The sequence below is a fragment of the Elephantulus edwardii genome, unplaced genomic scaffold, assembly GCF_000299155.1.
Source record: "Elephantulus edwardii isolate Elephantulus edwardi_28Jun2011 unplaced genomic scaffold, EleEdw1.0 scaffold00230, whole genome shotgun sequence".
In the NCBI taxonomy this organism is placed as follows: Eukaryota; Metazoa; Chordata; class Mammalia; order Macroscelidea; family Macroscelididae; genus Elephantulus; species Elephantulus edwardii.
In genome coordinates, this window is record NW_006399980.1 from 4,539,372 (window position 1) to 4,560,304 (window position 20,933).

The 20,933-nt window shown below is 40.9% G+C and overlaps 1 protein-coding gene across 1 annotated transcript in view; it reads right to left on the reverse strand.

The window, feature by feature from the left end:
- Nucleotides 1-2,600: 2,600 nt before the first annotated feature.
- NAAA (N-acylethanolamine acid amidase) overlaps nucleotides 2,601-20,933 on the reverse strand; it is a 31,132-nt gene continuing 12,799 nt past the window's right edge. The window contains exons 4-10 of the mRNA XM_006898479.1: nucleotides 20,317-20,407; nucleotides 11,696-11,772; nucleotides 6,401-6,573; nucleotides 6,183-6,245; nucleotides 5,133-5,199; nucleotides 4,533-4,561; nucleotides 2,601-2,676 (exon numbers count right to left, since the gene is read on the reverse strand). Of these exons, the coding sequence (XP_006898541.1) occupies nucleotides 2,601-2,676; nucleotides 4,533-4,561; nucleotides 5,133-5,199; nucleotides 6,183-6,245; nucleotides 6,401-6,573; nucleotides 11,696-11,772; nucleotides 20,317-20,407 (576 nt within the window). The remainder of the gene's footprint in view (nucleotides 2,677-4,532; nucleotides 4,562-5,132; nucleotides 5,200-6,182; nucleotides 6,246-6,400; nucleotides 6,574-11,695; nucleotides 11,773-20,316; nucleotides 20,408-20,933) is intronic.

Consider the following 20,933-nt stretch of genomic DNA (forward strand, 5'->3'; position numbering starts at 1 on the left):
TGTTCCATGTCATTGACTGAGTTTCTGGTTTCTGTGTACCCTTTCCTATCCTCTCCTGCCTTCTGAATCTTCCCTTTCAAGCTCAAATGACTCTTCCAAGAAGTAACCACCTTCCTGGTGCTTATACACCTGTCTATTGTTTGGCTGAAAGTAAAGCCACAGGAGTGAATTCAGTTACAGGTTTGAAAGGTGTCCAAGAAGTTCTCAATTCTTTTTTTAAAGAACCTTTCTCTTAAGCTCCTCAGAAGGATTTCACATGAATAAAGAGTTCTTGTCAGTTCATTTCCTCAGTGGATAAGCTGAGGTCTGATAACATAGTTCTCTGTGAGTTGCAGAAGGGAGCTCTGGTGGTTTAGAGATAAGAAATTGTGCTGCCGGCGAGCTCTGGTGGCCTCGTGGCAAGAAGCTGCAACTGCAATCTCAGAGATACACGGTTCGAATCCACCAGATGCTCTGCTGGAGAAGGAGGAACAATCTCCTCCTGTACCAGTCAGATCTGATTTGATGGTACACACAAAATAATAATGAAATAAAATAAATTTTTTAAAAAAAGAAAAAGAAATTGTGCTGCCAAGGCAAACATACACAGTTCGAATCCACCAGCTGTTCCACGGGAGAAAGATGGGCTATCTCCTCTTATGCGATTTACTCCTGAAAACTCACTGGAGGTCAAGTATGGGTTAGTTCCAACTTGCCAGTACACAATGAAAACAATTACTGGGAGAAGTTGGGACTCAAGTCTATTGCTGACCTCTAAGACCATTCAAATTAGAGTTGTTCAAGTAGCACGAAGAGATTTAAGGTAAAGACAACACTTCTCTTACACACTTTATCCACATAACCTCCAAAGTGATCTCCAATTCCACCTCAAAGTTTAATGGGCATGGGGCCAGTATTTTTCATAAAATACAAGACTTGATTTTTTAATAATTTTTAAAATGCAGCTCTTCACAAAAATTTTTCCATTTTTAAAATATCACCTGTAAGGGAAAAGTAAATAAGTCATTTAATTTGAGCATTATTTTTTAATAGTCCCCTAGTAAGTGAGCCAAAATATCAGGTAGGTTTACAAGCTCCAGAATTTGCTAGCAGTGGGGACAGGTGACCTACCAGGAAGTGGATGTGTATAGTTTGATTTCAGGTACAGCAGAAAGGACTTCTTTTTCGTTGGGTCCTTCCCTTCCCCTCTGGGCTCACTGGTGTCTGAAATAGGTTCTCTAAGTGTCCTTTGCCTAAAGAATCTGTCTACTCATGCTTCAAAGTTTCTGCGTTTCCCCATTCACCTCAACACACTGCCATGGAATCAGAACTGACACATCTCTAACCCTCCATCAGGTGTCTGAGGCTGTCGACCACATGGGAGGTGATTGTTTAGAGCCCGCTGATGGATCTGAAGAGCCTGGAGGCTCTGCCGTTGGGTTAGAAGCACAACTCTCCACACAGACTGTACTACCGGGGTTCCCTCAGGGTTTTACCATTACTCAGGTATAAGTAGGGAGCTCTGGTGACTGGTGGCAAGGAATTGCTCTACTGACCCAAAGGCAAGTGGTTCAAATCCACCAGCTGCTCTGCAGGAGCAAGATGGGTCATCTTCTCCCATGCAATTTGCAGTCTATAAAAACCCACCAGTTAAATAAATAAATAGAAAAGGGAAAAAAAACCCCACCAGAAAGTCATCAATGAGTTGGCACATCCGATTCAATGGCATGTAACCATGTGTGGAAGGTAACATTTTGCCCTGAGAGGAGGTTTAGTGACAGGGACAAAAAGCACCAAAGATGAGGTGTCATGCAAGCAATTCAAAAGAAAATATCCAGTAATGTCAATCAGACACAAATGCCAATCATCGGCCAGAGGACTCACAGAGAACATTCTGTATGGATAAATCTTAAGGACACTACCTTCTTCTGTAAGAAACACCAACACCTTCTCCTTAACCACCCTTCCAAGCAATCTATAGTAACTTTTATAATATGGGTGAATTCACCCTTACACTTATTTTTTAATAAAATTTTTATTTTATCCTGGTTTACTTACAAAGTTCGCATACATTCTTTTTCACGCTGGATGTTTCCCATTTCCTTTTCCCATTTCTCCCTCTATCCATCAAATTGTGCAACACTATGATTAACCACACAACCCCATCTTCACCCTTCTCCTCTCACCTTCCCCCACCTTAGAGCCTCATACACATTCTACAATAATGGTCTTATACAATATTTGTCCTTGTGGGACTAAGTTCATTTAGCATAATGCTCTCCAGTCCTTCTCAAGTTAGGTAATAACTTACAAAATCATTGCTCCTGTATGCTGCATAGTATTCTATTGTGTGAATGGACCATAATTTCGCAGTCCTTTCGACTGTGGTTGAACATTTGGGCTGTTTCCATGTTCTTGCAATGATGAATAACGCTGCTATGAACATTGATGTACAAGTCTCCTTTTGTGCCTCAGTTCTCATTTTCTCAGGGTATATTCCAAGTAGAAAAATAGCGGGGTCATATGGACTTTCTATGTCCAGCTTTTTGAGGAAAAGCCAAACTGCCTTCCAGAGTGGTTATACAGTTTACAATCCCTACAATTCACCCTTATACTTACTTCTAACCCACGTTTCTGATCCTAGTCATGTACTTGTCTGGAAAGGCAGCGCTCATTACTGTAGTATAAATTGTGCAGCTGAAAAGAATTAGACAAATTTTTAATAATATGAGTGTATAAGCACATGTGCACGTGCGCGCGCGCGCGCACACACACACACACACACACACACACACACACGTTCACTCCTCTCTGCTACCAGTGAAAGCATCTAGAGCTGGCTTGGTTCAGGAATTGGCAGAATTACCGGTGCTAAGTTCAAAGATAATCATAAATCCAAAGAGAGTAGACAGAGGCCACACCCAAAAGCCATGTAGGCTCCCTCAAAGGGACCTCAGCTACTTGCCTGCTATCTCTGTTTCAGTATCTTCTCTGCTTAAAGCCACAGAAGAGTTCTATTGCAGGTAAATGTAATTTTGTAGAACAGCACTAGGGGGCAGCACAGAGTTTGCTATTAACGCTCAAACTCTTATCAACCTCCCATTTTGAACAGCTTTAATAATTACATGTAGAGGGTCAAAGAGCAGATTATCTGTGATAATCTGGCTTAGTGGTGACCATTATTTTAACAGTTTAGTTCCTCTTGGGGTTTCAATTATAAAATAGAGAGAAACAAACTACACCACAAACTATGTTTTAATAACTGCAGGCTTAATTTTAGAAAAAATAAATCAAAACACATTACTGGAGGCATTTAAACATGCTCGGTGAGCTCTGGTGTCCCAGGTAAGGAGATAGGCTACCAACCTAAAATACACCAGCTGCTCTTCAGGAGAAAGATGGCCAGTCTCCTCCCATGCAATTTACAGTCTCTGAAAACTTGCTGGAGTGTCAGCCAACTCGATGGCAATGAGTTTAAATGTAAATACTCTTTAACTCAGTAATCCTACTTCTAGGAATTCAACCAAAGGGAACAATCCAAAGCAGGGGTAAATGGATAAACATGCTTATTTCAGAGTTTTAATAGAGGAAAAACTAACAGTTAGGTAACAGTTAACAATAGGATGTCCTATTGGCCAGCATGCTTGGTAGAGTCTGTGAAAAAGAGGAAGAATGTCAATGAGATGGGTGGAAACAGTGGGTGCAACAAAGGGCTCAAACACAGCACCAATGGCGAGGATGGCCCAGGGCCAAGGGCATTGTGTTCTGTCTCACAAGGGGTCATTATGCACCAACAGCACCGAACAACTCCACTATCCAGATATTAAAAAATATACTCAAAAGCCCTACACAATATAATGGGGAAATTTTCACTGTGTTTTACGAAAATAAGCAGAATTATTTTATTATGATACTAATTCCTAAAAGATACATTCACTATTCATTATAGAAGCGCTTTGAAAAATAACTGGAAGAAGCCAAATCAAGGTTTTCAACTCTCTTTTAAAACAAACCTTGAGGGACAAAACTGTACCTCTGACATGTGGAAGTCTGTCCCCTGCTCAGGGAGCCCTACGAGTGTAGTGCTGGCCCAGACGCTCACAGGCTGGTGGTCAGCACCGACTGTTAGCTATGCAAATGTTATGCAGCATCTCGAAGTCTGACATTGGCCATGGTGGAAGCAGTTACACCATGGAAATTGGCATCTGCTACAAATCCGGGTTCCTGAGTGTGGTTCTGGTTCGGTGTCTGTTTTTTTAAGCTAGGATGAAGACGTCTCTGCCTTGTTCCTGCCCCATCGTCCTGTTTCTTACCTTTGCTTTTCTTCACAGGACTTCTCACTAGATTTACAGTGTATCTGTTTAATGTGCTGCCTGCCCCTACTAGAATGTCAACCCCCTGAAAGCAGGGACTTAAGTTTTGTTCACTGCTGTCCATATAGAACCTAGAATGCCTGGTCCATGGAGCCCACATATCATTGCTGAGGAAGAGCATGATAAATTTACCATTCTAAGAGGTTTAACAACAGCAATGTTAGTAGACATGCTACTTACTTGTTAAAAACTGGGACTACTGACAAAACCTGCATAGAAAAATAACATATTACAAAGAATACTGTAAAAGAAATACATCAAGCGTCATAAGAAGAAGACTATATATAAATCATTCAGTACATCAGTGAATATTGAGGTGGTAAAGCTATTTGGAAGCAGGAGTGGCATCCACTTCCTAAACAACACGCTTCTGGAAACTGTGAACTTTGAGGATTGGCGATGGTTGTGGAAGGGCTTCAGGCCTTTTGTTCATGGGGTCGCTATGAGTCATGTTCAACTCGACAGCAATCAATAAAACAACAATGCAGCTACAAATTTTTTAAAATCCTTTTTTTTCCTTTTAAACAGTGAACATACAATTATGTCAATTTTTTAAAAGTGAAATAAAACTTAGATAAGATAGATTCTTTAACCTATACAAAAACATGTCCATAAAATATCATCAGACTTTTTTTTTAATGTTGGAAGCTGGCTAAACATTCACACTAACATTTAATCTATCACATACATTTTTTAAAGTTGTGATTTCAGAGAATTGTTACTACTGTTAACAAGACATCAAACATCATGGCAAAAGTTGGGCATAGCAACATAAATTACCTGGAATAGTGTCTCCAGAGTGAGGTTTGCTTGGCCAGTGGCATTAAGGGCTTTGATGGCAGGCGTCCTGGAAGGACAGTGGTCAAAGGTCAACACGGCATCTCATCAGATCTCTCTTTGGGAGGCACAACACAAGGCATATCCTCACACCCCTGTCCTCAAAACCCCATGAATACTTCCTATGTTGGCCCAAACTAACACGGTGGAACCAATTCAACAACTGGGCTTTTTACACCGTTTACTCAAAGGAGAGTAAAAACTATGTTGCCACATAATTAAATAGTTGGCAGCATACTCCTGAAATGCTTTTTAAATATTTTTTAAATCCTTTCTACTTTTTTCTAGTAAGGTGAGGTCTATCATTAACTACTCACTTTTGGGAGATGCTCTGACTTACAGTTACCTTCTGTCTATTTCTGCTTTGTCATTGGGTCAATTCCAGTTTACAAGAGCCCAGGTGTTACAGAGCAGAACTGCTCCATAGAATTTTCTGGGCTTTAATCGTTACAGAAGGAAGTAGCTCAAAAGCCCTTCTTCCATAGAGTGGCTACAGAGGTTCAAACCACCAACCTTCAGATTAGCAGTCAGCCACAAACCATTTTTATCAGCCAGGCTCCTTGATTAATATATAATTATAAAACTTCCAAAATTGAAAGAAACAACAAAAACTCCTGGACTGGCTATTTACTTATTTAAGAAATGTCCTTTCCAACTAAGTCATACATAGAAGACTAGGAACCCAGCCTGTTCCCTTCATTCTTCATTCTTCATTCTCCATACAGAGCTCATGGAGGTGAGTCACTGGCAGGGCTGGTGGCAGAAGCAAGGGCTCCTGATGCTGAGATCAGGACCAATCTCACACTCTCAACACCAAACAACTACAACACACACTATACTCTCCATCTAGGCCAGGGCATATTAGCAAGGGAGTCAAGGTATACTTTCTGACAGAGAACAGCACCTGTCTACTCAATTCCTGTAAAATGAAGGGGGGGGGGTCCTTCTGATTATAGCAAAGTCCTGCAAACTAGTGGGTGTGGAGAGGTCTACCTTCGGTCATCTCCCTTAGGTACTGGCTTCCAGTGGTCGTAATTTGTCTCCACTCGGAACCACCTACAAAAGAGCACCAAAGTCATTTAGGGCCTCGATAAAGAAGAATATGCAAAATTAAATTATCTCATGGCATCATTTAAAAAAAATACACACACACACACACGCACCCCTATACATACTTATAAAGAGTGACCAGAACCCTCAATTCTACTTACTCTCCTTGCAAAGGTTCTAATGGCCAAACGTCCGCTGGGCCATTTCTGTTCCTTGTTACAACTATTCCCTCCCTGGGGGACACGCCACCAACAATAAAATAAACATCAGAAATGATTGGAGTCTTGGCCAATTTTAAGGCAGCTTCTTCAAAGTTTTCTGACTCATTCAGGGTCTGAAAAAATGGGGGAGAGATGTATTAGTGGTCTATACCAATAGACAGACAAGTGGTCCAAAGATTATTCTCCTGATATATTTAGCCATGATTATACCTCAATCTCTACATCAAGAAAACAGAAGTCCTCACCACAGGACCAAGAGTCTCACACTTTGGACAAGAAGCTAGACAAGGATATTCCTGGAAAAAACAAATCATGCTTGGAAAGATGGTGTGTCAGCAAAGAAGAGGAAGACCCTCAACCAAAATGGACTGACCCAGTGACATCAGCAATGGGCTCTAGTGTACCAGAGATGATAAGGGTGACACAGGATAGGGCAGGATTCAGATCTGTTGTTCTTAGGGTTGCTCTTGACTCAATGGCACCTAACAACAGCAATAATATCTTGAACAAAAAGGATTGACACAGTGACTTCAGCAATGGGCTCTAGTGTGTCAGAGACGATAAGGACAGTGCAGGACAAGATAGGATTCAGATCTGTTATTCATAGGGTCACTCTCAACTCGATGGCATCTACCAGCAATATCTAAAAACTTCTCTGAGCTCATCCTTTGGGTATCAGGGCTCCTGAGATGGAAGACATTTCAGCCATGGGGGATAAAGGGGGGTCCCCACAGCAGTAGGATTTTTCTCATAAAAGTAGAGAACCGGAAGCTAACAACTTCTAGGTCTGGCTCCTCATCCTCAAGTCTGTGAGTCTTTTAGGCAGGTCCCAAAGACACCCAAAAGACTCCACACTTCTCCAATCATCTGTTCTTTCAATAAGTTTGTTTTATCTTTAAGACTTTGTTATTTTTATTATTTATCAGCACTAACCCCTGAAGATAAGCAAAATCTTATTGTTATGCACTTTGGAATTACTCAAGTATTCTCAACAGCTATTTCTTGAATACTTATTATGTGGGAGGCACGGTTCTGCTCTAGGGAAAGATCAGTGAATCTAAAAGATCCAATTCTTATTCTCCCAGAACCTTCAAGTATAGTCACCATATCTGCTAGTCTAATCTGAGTGTGCTCTTTTGTCCTTAATTGTGCTCATGTGAAATCTACACTTGGACCAGGAAGCAGTCGTCAGAACAGAACAAGGAAACACCGCATGGTTCAAAATCAGAAAAGGTGTACATCAGGGATGCATCCTATCTCCTCATCTTTTCAATCTATATGTGGAACAGATCATTCAGGATGCTGGGTTTTATGAGGAAGACTGGGGCACCAGGATTGGAGGAAGACTCATCAACAACCTCAACAACCCAGACTATGCAGATGACACAACCTTGCTTGCTGAAACTGAGGAGTACCTGAACCATCTGCTGCAGAAAATTAAAGACTGTGATCTTCAATATGGATTGAAGCTCAACATCAAGAAAACAAAGATTCTCACCACTGGGCCAATTGGCAGCATCATGATAGATGGAGAAGAGATTGAGATTGTTAACTATTTCAGCTTGCTTGATTCCACAATCAACACTTGTGGCACCAGTGGTCAGGAAATCAAAAGACGAATTGCATTGGGGAAGTCTGCTGTCAGGAACCTCTCCAGAGTGTTAAAGAGCAACAATTTCAATCTAGAGATTAATGTGTGTCTGATCCAAGCAGTAGTCTTTGCAATTGCTGGTATGCATCAATCAGAGAGCTGGATAATGACTGATAACGATAGAAGAATCAAAGACTTTGATTTGTGTTGCTGGAGAAGAGTATTAACAAAAGGAAGACATATTTTTATAAAAATATTAGTGCAATAATTTCCACAATAATCTCAATCACAGCAGCCAAACACTGAAAATTCAAATGCCCACCAATAGTAAAAATGGATAAACACCTCATGACAAATTAATTCTCAAAATTTAATAGCTCTCAGTAATAAAAAGGAAAGTGTTACTGGCACATACAACACAGATGAATATGAAAAACATACCAAGCAAAAGAAAATATTTCCCTGGAGTGGAGAGGATCAGTAGGGAATTATCCATGGAAATTAAATGTTTTATGTCTTATTTTGTTGTTGGTTACATGGATAAACAAGTGCATGCAACTCTCAAAACCAGGTGAACTAAGTAAACTCTTGACGATCTGTGCATTGGCTGAATGTAAACTATATCTAAATAAAACACTCAATCTAGTGTTCTTTCTATATTCTACTGGCTAGATTTCAGTGTATTCTTTTTAAGAGTTTTTTTTATTGTAATAATAACATTATAAACACTGGATTTTTTTTTAGTAGCTTTTAAAACATATGATGAAAAATTTTTGAAGTCATCTCAAAAATGTAAGAGATCCACTACTGGGAATTTACCCAAAAGAAACCATAGCAAGGGGCCCCCTACAGAGGGAGTGTTACTTCCTGAGCTAGAGTTCACCCGGAGGCATCAAGGTTAATAGTTAAGGGTAAACCAAATTCTTGCATTTGTGAACCCCTCCTTCCTGAGTCAAGCAGGTTTTCAATAGAAAGAGCTTGGCTTCATTTGCATTGAATTCTCTTTGTGATTTACTTCCTGATAATTTTCAATAAAGACACAGAGAAGCTTGTCTTGGGGTCTTCAGTCGAGAACTGCTGGCCCCATTTTATGCTCTCTGCTCTATCACATTCCTGGCTGTTTGTCTCATTATTAATAATTATAAAATTATTCCATTCTTTGGGACCCTCAGTCTGCAACAACCCACCACTCAAGCAGATATATGCACATCCATGTTTATTGCGACTTTGTTCACAAGAGGAAAGAGTTGGAAACAACCTAAGTGCCCACCAACAAATGAATGGATAGAGAAGCTGTGGTATATTAACACAATGGAATACACGCTGCATTGAAAAACAAGGAACTCATGAAATATTATGCAAAATGAATGACCCTGGAGGACATTATGCTGAGTGAAATATCTCAGTTGCAAAAGGACAAATTTTGCATAGGGCCACTGTTGTAAAAAGGGAGTGAGATTGCAGTTGAGGGAAGACAGAGAAGGAGAGGAATGATGTATACTGCATTGAAACAGATGACGGAGAGAACTGTTTAAAAGGGATATATGATTAGGTATTATTGTCATGACAGGAGTCCAGAATGAAAGCTGCACAGTGGAGTGGACTTGGAAGGAGGGATTGCATGACAATGAAAGAGTTTTTCTTTTACTTTTCAAGGAGAAGAGTGAATGGGGGTGAGGGGGTGATGAATGACTAGAAAGCCTAAGTCTATGTAAACTTTAATTAAAACTAATTTTAAGAAAAAGAAAAAAGAGAAAAAATGCAAGGGATGTATAAGTTTTAAGTGTATGCAGGAAGTACTTCTGCAAAAGCATTTGAAGAACAGCAAGAAGTTGAGAGGACAATCATTTAAGAGCAGCCATAAGGGCTGAAGTGGAGCAGGGCCAGTTGCATAGTCAGAGAGCTTTGAGTTTTGCGCTTTCTACATGGTATATTATATTCCAGTGGCCTAGTGGGTAAGGAGTTACACTGCCAACCCAAAGGCAGGCAGGCAGTTTGAAATCAACAATTGCTCCTCAGAAGAAAGAAGGGCAGTCTTTTCCTATGCAATTTACAACCTATAAAGGCCCATTGAAGAGAGTCAACTATGAGCTGGCTTCAACACTATGGCACATACAGTACCATGTGATCTGGAACCCTGTTTATTTAATATTCGTGGTGTTAGGTGCTGTCGAGGTCAACTCCTAGTAACCCTATGAACCCTGTGTCATCCTCTCAATCTCTGACACACTTGAACCCATTGCTCAGTCACTGAGTCAACCTACCTGGTTGAGGGTCTCTCTCATGCTATCCCTCCACTTTTCCAAGCATCATAGCTTCTCCTAGCATCTATTACTAGATTCCTATAAAGCAGATGCCCGTTTTATTGCATGCAGAGCCACCTTCTAAGGAATTTATTTGACTAATTGGGACATATGAAAAAAGATACTTTATAAAACAACTATGAGATATTATCTCACCCCCGTTAAGAATAGCAAAATTTAACAAAACAACAAACATAAAATCCTGGCGAGGTTGCAGAGAACTGAAACCCTAATTCACTGCTGGTGGAAGTGTAAAATGGTGCAACCACTATGGAAGGCTGTATGGCACTTTCTCAAAAAGTTGCAAATAGAGATACCATTTGACCCAACAATTCCACTACTGAGAATATACCCCAAAGAGACCATAACTGACACCCAAGCTGATATATGCACACTCATGTTTATTGCAGTTTTGTTCACAATAGCACAGAGCTGGAAACAACCCAAGTGCCCATCAATAAACAAATGAATAGAGAAGCTTTGGTATATTCACACTATGGAATACTACGATGCATTGAAAAAAAAGGAACTCATGAAATATACAAAATGGGAGACACTGGAGGACATTATGCTGAGTGAAATATCTCAGTCACAAATGGACAAATATTGCAGAGTGCCCCTGTTGTAAAACAGGACTGACATTGAGGTTGAGGGGAGACTGAGAAAGAGGTGATGAATAATGTATACTGCATTGAAAGAGATGAAGGAGAGAACTGTTTAAAAGGGATATGTGATTAGGTATTATTGTCATGACAGGAGTCCAGAATGAAGGCTGCACAGTGGAGTGGACTTGGGAGGAGGGACTGTATAACAATGAAAGAATTTTTCTTTTACTTTTCAAAGAGAAGAGTAAATTGGGAGGGAGGATAGGCAGGAAGAAAAGTGCCACAATGAATGAAAGGAAATCCTAAGTCTCTGTAAACTTTCATTAAAATTAATAAGAAAAATATTTTAAAAATAATACATATTTATATCTGTGGAAGAACATGTTTTCTCTTCTCACTGAGCTACTGCTGAAAATCCTAACCTACTATGAAAAAGGTAGATGAATATCAAGACATCACTGAGATTCTTACTCTTTCCAGTAGCATCTTACAATAAAAACAACACTAAAGGAAGCTGTGCTGCAATCCCAAAAGCACACGGTTCAAATCCATCAGATGCTCCTCTGGAGAAGGAGAGGCAATACCAGTCAGATCCAATTTAATGGTACACACACACAAAAATAATAAAATTAAAAATAAACAAAAATTATAATAAAAAAACCCCAAAACACTAAAATGACACCGCATCAAGAAGATGAATTCAGGGTGAGGCGGGCTCCACAGGAAATATACTCACCGAGCGGATAAGCCAGCTGGCTGGAGTGTGTCTCTCAAAAAGGGCTGCAATCACATTCTCCCACCACCAGCCTTTATCTGCCAAGAAGAGAGAGGACTAATGAGTATACATGTGGCTGTCCGAGCACCAACTTAAAAATCCCTGAAATCTTGTTTCTTTCCCCTTTCACAATTGCCAAGAATGGTAACAGATAGAAGAGGAAAGTTGGCTGATGAACAGTCATTTCACTAGCATACAGTTGTCAAATATTAAGCTGCAATTTCATGTGGGCCAAAAGTAAATCTACAATGTGTGTGTGTATGTGTATAAAATAAATGTGTATTATCTAATAAGAAAAATATGCATATATTATCCACTTCTGTAATAGCTTGCCTCTGGAAACCCTATGAACCTGGACAGAGGATGAAAGACACCCAAGGGTTGAGGACTTTCCTTATTAGGGTGGCTATGAGTCGCCTGTGATTCAACGGCACTTAACAACAATAACATCAACATAGAGGGATCAGCTGGTTCGGTGGACAGAAAGCGATGCTACCAAGTCAAAGGTGGGTGACTTTTAATCCGCTGCCCTCGGGCCTGTCTTCCACTGTTTTTGTTCAGACATTACTCTGGGTCGTATAGCCCTGGTGTACAAGTTGCTGTACAGTGGTCTCTTGTGGTTGCTATGAGGCTGAACACCTGACACTGGTGTGTCAAATGTGTCAATGGTCGGCTACCCAATGTGGACAGAGAGTGGGGTGGAGCTCCCAGATGAAAACAAGCTTGGAGGGAGGAGTGGCATCCACTTCTGTAATAGCTTGCCTCCAGAAACCCTATGAACCTGGAGAGAGGATGAATGGCACCCAAGTGTCGAAGACTCTCCTTCATAGAGTCGCTATGAGTCGCCTGTGACTCAACGGCACTTAACAACAACAACAACATGCATATATTCTCCTGTTTCAAAAATAACCCTTCTCCAGACCAGTATATAGTGATAATTATGTTAAACTAAAAACTCAAAACTCATTGCGATCTTGTTAGAACCTATTTGCAGCTGGCCCTCTAAAGGATTTTCAGAAGCTGTAAGTCACGTGGTAGGAGAGTGCCTGCTTATCTTTCTCCCGCAGAGCTGCTGGTGGAGTTGTACTGCCTGCCTTTGGGTTGGAAGGACAATTCCTGACCCACTAGGCCATCAGAGCTTCCTGCTTAAGGAAATATCACCTTTTAATTCTCTCAAAGAGGAAGTAGTCTAACAACAAGTACTGTTGTTTTTTATTGCTGATGAGTCAAGCATGACTCATAGCCACCCTATGAGCCAAAATCCTGAAGCCTTTCTATAACTATCGTAATTTCTCCTAGTTCACAGAGTTTCCAAAGGCATGTTGTTTAGGAAGTTGGATGCTACTCCTTCTTCCAAACCTGTCTTAACTGGGAGCTTCAGCAAACACTGTACACCGTGGGCAGCCATTATGGCATTTTACCTCCAATGACTCAAGGTCCAGCTTCACAGCAAACCCAGATTTTACCTCAGTACAGCAAATTGACAGAACAGTGCTGTACAACTTAGAAGAATGCTCCTCCAAAATAATAACACTAGGCCTCGGGCCCAACTGACATTTAAAAACAAGGGCTCTCTTTCTGTATGTTGTTGTTGTTAAGTGCCGTCAAGTTGTAGGCGACTTATAACGACCCTATGAACAAAAGATCTGAACTCTTGTAAAACTTTTTCCTTTCTCCAGGTTCTTGGTATTTCCAAAGGCAAGCTATTTTGGAAGTGGATGCCACTCCTGCTTCTAACATATATAAACAAAAGATGAACAAAAGGCCTAAAGCCTTTCTAGAACTATCATCATTTCTCCAAGTTCATAGTTTCGAGGCATGTGGTTTAGGAAGTGGATGCCACTCCTACTTTCAAACTTGAATCAATCTGAGAGTTCCACCAAACTGCCCCTAATGGGTAGCTGATTATGGTGTTTGACACACCTATGGCACAGTTGTCCATCATCACAGCAACTCTAAGTTACTTCAGTAGAGCAAACAGACAGATCACTGCTGTACCACTTAAAATGTTCATCCCAAATCAATTAACATTTGGCCTGAGGGCCACAGGCCAGAGGGCCCTATGGCATGATCCAGCATGCAAACCAACTCACAACACAATAGCCATCAGCCTGCAGGCATAGCCATGCATTATGGCATTTTTAAATTCCAGCACACCAAAATGATGGTGGACTAAGAGCCAGAGACCCCCATTTCATCTCAATTCATCTGGCAAGTCCCATCTGCTGACACCCACTTGAGGATGAAAATAAAGCCACAAGAGCCACAAATGTTCCAAATGTGTCCCTCCTTGAGACATGAGACACCATCATATCATCCAGTTTATAAACCGATTCACAGCACAATAAAGTATTAGGAAGATTGCAAAAAACTTGTGTTTTTCAGAACTTTCAAGTTTGCTTTCAGGCATTGAAAAATTGGCATGTTTACAATCACCAATCACCCCCCCACCCCAATTATTTTTTAATGTCCTTCAAAATTTCTATTGATTTATTTTCTGAGAGTTTTCACTGAGAAATTACTAAGTATCCTCTATGTGCCATTCTGAATCTTGGTCTAGATCCCTGGAATTTCAGAACTGTAATTGAACAGAAGCAGCCAGGGTGCCACACCTATGTTTACTATAAGCATTATTCACAATAGCGGAAAAAATGGAAACCACTTATGTGTCCATCAGCAGATGAATATATACAACATGGTGCATATGTACAATAAAAGGCTATACAGCCATTAAGAAAAACGATGAGTTCTCAAAACATAACATAGATGAATCTAGAAGATATTATGCTTACTGAAATAAGACAGTATATCATCACACTTTCATAAAAAAGACAAGAATAAGCAACCATATGGAAAGCAATGTTTATTAAATGGGGCTATCAGAGATGGAAAAGAGGAAGAAGAGGAAATCACCAAGGAGATAGTAATCTATTGCAACCAAGTTAATTTTGTGTAAGTGATGCTATAGGATAGAGCAGAACTGCCCCACAGGGCTTCCAAGCTGTAATCTTTACAGAAGCCAAATCTTTCTCCCATATAGAAGCTGGTAGGTTTAAACCATCAACTGTCTGGTTAGCAGCCAGGCTTCCTTTTGATAGGTGACCCTTGTTCTTTTTGGTTATTAATAATGTAGTACCAAATGTAGAAAGGTGGACAGCCTGACCAAGGGAAATAATGGCACTAACATGTACACAAGAAAAAGAGACATTTTTGGCAAATGGTATAACATTTGCAATTATGAACAGCAGTAACAACCAAAAATATATATGGTTGCATAGGAAAATTACATGTCGTTATTCTGTACCATCTCATATCTAACTCATCTCTGAACCTCCAGTGGGTTTTCAGAGGCAATTAATTGCACTGGAGGATACTGCCCATCCTTCCACGAAATAGCTGGTGGACTCAAACCATGTGCCTCTGGGATTGCAACCCAACTTCTTACCACAGGCAACCAGAGCTCCCTAAATATATATGAATAAGTATATGGGAAAGTATATGTATACATACACAAATGCACATGTATAAGTGTATCTGTAGACATATGTACATTCATATAACTGTCTGCCATATATATTTTCCTATGTATAATAAAGCACAGGGGGGAAAGTTACGGATATTTCCTAGACAAACCAAACACCTCATGGTTTACTAGGTTTGAAGTTTTAGAACCATAGTCTCGTAGGACAATTTGGTAAACTAGCATAATATAGTTCATAAAGTTTATCTTCTACATCTTAGTTTCTTTCAGTATGGATTGCATCTCAATGTCAAGAAAACAAAGTTTTTTACCACCAGACTGATAGGAAGCTTCATTATGGATGGAGAAGAGATTGAAATTGTCAACAACTTCATCTTACTTGGATCCACAATTAACAAACACCCTTAGTACCAGCAGTCAGGAAATAAGGAGATGCATTGCACTGGAAAAACCTGCAGTTAGGAACCTCTCCAAATTACTGAAGAGTAATGATGTGAGTTTAAGGAACATTTGATCATGCTAATGCGAAACCTATACTTGGACTGGACCAAGAGGCAGTTGTCATAACAGAGCAGGGAAACCCTGCATGGTTCAAACTTGGGAAAGGTGTACACCAGTGATGTGTCCTATCTCCATAACTTTTCAACCTGTATGCAGAACAGATTATCCAAGAGGCTGGGCTCTATCAGGAGAAGTGTGGCATCAGTATTGGTGGAAGATCTACTAACAATCTAGTTTATGCACATGACACAACCCTGCTTGCTGAAACTGAGAAGGACCTGAAGCACTTGCTGCAGAGGGTCAAGGACTGCAGCCTTCAATATGGATTGAGGCTCAATGTCAAGAAGACAAAGATTTTTACCACTGGACCAATTGTAAGCATCAGGATGCATGGTGAAGAGATTGAGATTGTTAACACCTTTAGTCTGCTTGGCTCCGTGGTCAACACTCTTGGCACCAGTACCCAGGAAATCAAAAAACGTATTGCAATGGGAAAGTCTGCTGTTAGGGACCTCTCTAAAGTACTCAAGAGCAATGGTGTCACTCTGGAGACTAAAGTGCATCTGATACAGGTCATGGTCTTTGCAATCACTTGTTGTGCATCAGAGAGTTGGACAATGACTAGGAAGGATAGAAGGAGAATTAATGCCTTTGAGCTGTGGTGTTGGAGAAGAGTATTGAATGTACCATGGGCTGCTAAGAAAACAAACAGATTCATCCTAGAGAGGGTTAAACCAGGCTGCTCCTTGGAGGCAAGGATTCTGGGGCTTCGTCTGACATACTTTGGGCATGTTGTAAGGAGGAATTGGTCCTTGGAGAGAGACATCATACTTGGGAGAGTAGAGGGACAGCGCAGGAGGGGAAAATCCTCTATGAGGTGGATTGATTCAGTGACTGGGGTAAACAGGATGGGTGTGTCAGAGGCAATGCAATTGGCACAGGATAGAGCAGGGTTTAGGTCTGTTGTACATAGGGTCACTATGAGTCACAAGCGACTCGAAGGCACATAACAACAACAACAACAATAATGTGAGTTTGAGGACTAAGGTGGGTCTGATTCAAGCCATAGTCTTTTCAGTCACGTGCTATGCATCTGACAGTTGGACACTGAAAGATGACAGAATTGATGCCTTTGAGCTGTGGTGTTGCAGAAGAGCACTGAATATCTCATGGATGACCAAAAGAACAACAAATTATGTCTTGGAGAGGGTGCAACCAGAGTGCTCTTTGGAAGCAAGGATGACATACTTTGGGCACCTTGCTAGAAATGGCTATTCCTTGGAGAGGGATATGATACTAGGAAGTGTGGAAGGTCAGCAAAGGAGAGGAAGACCCTCAATCAGGTGGACTGACACAGTGACTATTGCAATGGGCTCTTGTGTGGCAGGAAGTGTGAAGATGGCACAGGATAGAATAGGGTTCATATATTTTGTTCATAGGGTAGCTATGAGTCATACTCAATTCTATGGCACCTAACAAAATCATAATTTGCTAAGTAGTATTCAGGGTCTTAAAAGCTTGCAAGTGACCATTTAAGATCCAATGATCACTCTTGCCCAGAGCAAAAGAGAAAGAAGGAAATCAAAGATTCAGAGAAGAAACTTGTGTACAGGACTAACAGTCTACATAAACCATAAATGACCTTCCCAGCTCTGAGACCAGAACATCTAGATGGTGCCCAGCTCTATCACTACCAAACTGTTCTGACAAGGCACATAATAGATGGTCCTGAAATGGGAAGGAAAAACATAGAATAAAACTTGAATTCTTACAAAAAGCCAGATTTACTGGAAAGATTGAGACCTAAGGGAATTCCTGAAACTATCACCCTGAGGAATCCTTTGAACTCTGAACTGAAACCACTGTCAGAGACTCCCTTTCAGCTAAATAACAGATTGGCTCATGGGGGAGGGATTGTTACAACAATGAAAGAATTTTTGTTTTACTCTTCAAAGAGAAGAACAAACTGGAGGTGAAGGGTGGGCAGGGAGAAAAGTGCAACACTGAATGAAGGAAAATCTAAAATCTCTGTAAATTTTCATTAAAATTAATAATAATAATAATAAATTCAAAAATAATAATTTTTTTAAAAAAGAAATAAAATGTTATTGGCAACACCATTTTCCTTTTTCAGAAAACATTTATATGAGACAAAATGGTCAACAGTGACCCTAACAGCAAAGATAAGAGGTAAAATGGGGAGAGACAGAGAAACTCCTTAATAGAAAAGGAACAACCAGAATAGAAATGATGACAATACTGACACAGTAGTGAAAAATGTAATCAACATCACTGAAGGAGGTGTGTGTTGTTGTTGTTGTTGTCATGTGCTGTCGAGTCGCCTGCGACTCATAGCGACCCTATGTACAACAGCCCTAAACTTCGCTCTGTCCTGTGCCAATCGCACTGTCTCTGACACTCCCATCCCAATTACCCCAGTCACTGAATCAATCCACCTCATAGAGGGCCTTCCTCTCCTGCGCTGTCCCTCCACCCTCCCAAGCATGATGTCCCTCTAAGGACCTGTCTCTCCTCACAACATGTCCAAAGTATGTTAGACGGAGTCTCAAAATCCTTGCCTCCAAGGAGCCACCTGGTTTAACCCTTTCCAGGACAAATCTGTTTGTTTTCCTAGCAGTCCATGGTATTCTCAATACTCTTCTCCAGCACCACAGCTCAAAGGCATCAATTCTCCTTCTATCCTCCTTAGTCATTGTCCAACTCTCTGATGCATAACAAGTGATTGCAAAGACCATGGCCTGTATCAGACGCACCTTAGTCTCCAGAGAGACACCATTGCTCTTCAGTACTTTGGAGAGGTCCCTAACAGCAGACTTTCCCATGGCAATGTGTCTTTTAATTTCCTGGCTGCTGGTGCCAAGACTGTTGACTATGGAGCTAAGCAAACTAAAGCTGTGTACAATCTCAATCTCTTCACCATCCATCCTGATGCTGCCAATTGGTCTAGGAATTCTTAAAAATTACTAAAATCCACTATACAAAATGTCACCAAAATGACAAAATTATTCCAAACACATCTAGCCTGACATTAGCTTGATAATGGATTTTTATAACAAGAATAAAGAAAATAAAACTGAATAATATAGCTATGAGTGATGATGGATTGATCGTTTAGGGAGTAAGCATCTTAGAGTTGCTGATATTTGAGCAAAGGTGGGCAAAATGCCAGGCTGAACACACAACTGTCACCTAAGGCAGGGCAAGCTTGGCAGACTGAGGAAAGGAAAGAGTGTTGTGGAGTGAGAGGGAGAGAGGTTTATGATACAAAGCGGAATGTGATAGCCATCTAGGGCATGAAGGTTTTAGGTAAGTTAGAAGTGAATATAGAAACTTTAGAAGGTTTTAAATGCAGAAACAGCATGATCTAGCTACTGGGTAGAAAAAAACTTAGAGGAAAGTACAAACAGTAGCAGAGTAAGCAGCAGTACAGGCGTGATGTATAGGCCTAGTAGTACACGTGGAGAGCACAGATAACTACATTTTCTTATTCATCCATTTATGGATAAAAACATCTATGTTTAGGGATTACAACTGGCAGGGCATCGACAGTGAGGCATCAATGATCCTGGGTGTTGACTGACTGGGTGGAGTTGTTGTTTCCTAAGAAACAGAAAACCAGGAGAAGTACAGGTTTGGCTGGAGGTGAGGTGGAGCAGGAAAATGGGTGTCTGGAGCAAGAGGCTTGCTTAAGCATGTTCTATTTGAGAAGTCCAGTCCTTGGAGAGGGATGTCATGCCTGGGAGGTCGGAGGGACTGCACAGGAGACGAAGACCCTCGATGAGATGGATTGATTCAGCGACTGGGGTACATGGGGGTAGGTGTGTGAGAGACAGTGAGATTGACACAGTTTAGGGCAGGGTTTAAGGCTGTTGTACATAGGGTTACTATGAGTTACAGGCGACTCGATAGCACATAACAACATTAAACCTCAGAGTAGAGATGCTGAGAAAGTGGTGGGATATTGGCATCTAGCGCTCAGAGGAAGCCAGAGCTATGACAACAGCAAGCACTGCTATGTGTTTCACCTACCGTGAGTCATTTCATTCTCACCGCACCAATTATCATGCTTAATAGATAAGAAAGCATTGCAGCATTAGCAAGTAAGAGCAAAGATCTTAATCTGAAAATTCAAAATCCTCATTGAGGCCCAGGACAACCTGGCCTCAGCTTGCCGTATCAACTCTGATGCCCAACCCCTCTACTCCATGCTATAACCATTGGTCTATGTTTTGTTTCTGGAACCCACCAAGCTTGTTCCTCCTGGTTTTTGTTCTTTCCACCATCAACAGGCTTCCTCCAGCTTTAGAGAACTTCTCTGGGGTCACCTAGATGAGACAGTCCATGATCCTCTACCTCTAGTAACTGCCCACCCCTGTGCCCCTCCCCATCAACATCACCCAGGTTTGCTTCTGATGAGGCTCCCTGCTACCTCCTCATGGCTATCTGCATATCCCATCTCTCCCTGCTAGAACGGAAGTCACTGCCCTGCTGGAGAGGCAGAGTGGTAGAAAAGGGGTAAAGTACTTACAACTGAACAGAGATATGGCTAAAAGTGCTTTGCAAGGTTTATTATTATTACCTCGTTCATCGCCAGAAACTGTAAACTTGTGTGGACTCTGACCAGTCCACAGTCCTACATAGCCAACAAAAGTGGTTCCTGTGAATGCAACCTGAAATCAAGAGACAAGGAAGCGTTTTACCGTTCAACGCAAATGCACCTTGAAATCATCTCTCTCACCCCACAAATCACATAGCTTTTTTAAATTAAAACATAACAGAATTAAAATTCTTAAGTAACATCCTAGAATGTAGGTTCTTACTCGTGAGAGTTCCATGGATAGTATTCAGTAGCTATGTGATAGTATTCAGCAGCTATGTGACCTTGGGTGAGGAAAAAACCAGTGTATCACTATTTCCCAAAAAATCACACCACTGTCTCCACTGAGGAAGCTCTGGTGATAAGGAGTTATGCTGCCAACCCAAAGGCATGAGGTTCGAATAAACCAGCTTCTCTACAGGAGAAAGACGGGCAATTTTCTCCTTTTATTTACTGTCTCTGAAAACCAGCTAAAGGTTCAGCTGTGAATAGATTCTGACAGTATGGTACATAACAACAACATTTCTACTAACCTCTAATAGAAATTTAAACTACTTCTATCATGCTCGGAAAGGCAGAGGGACAGCGCAGGAGAGGGA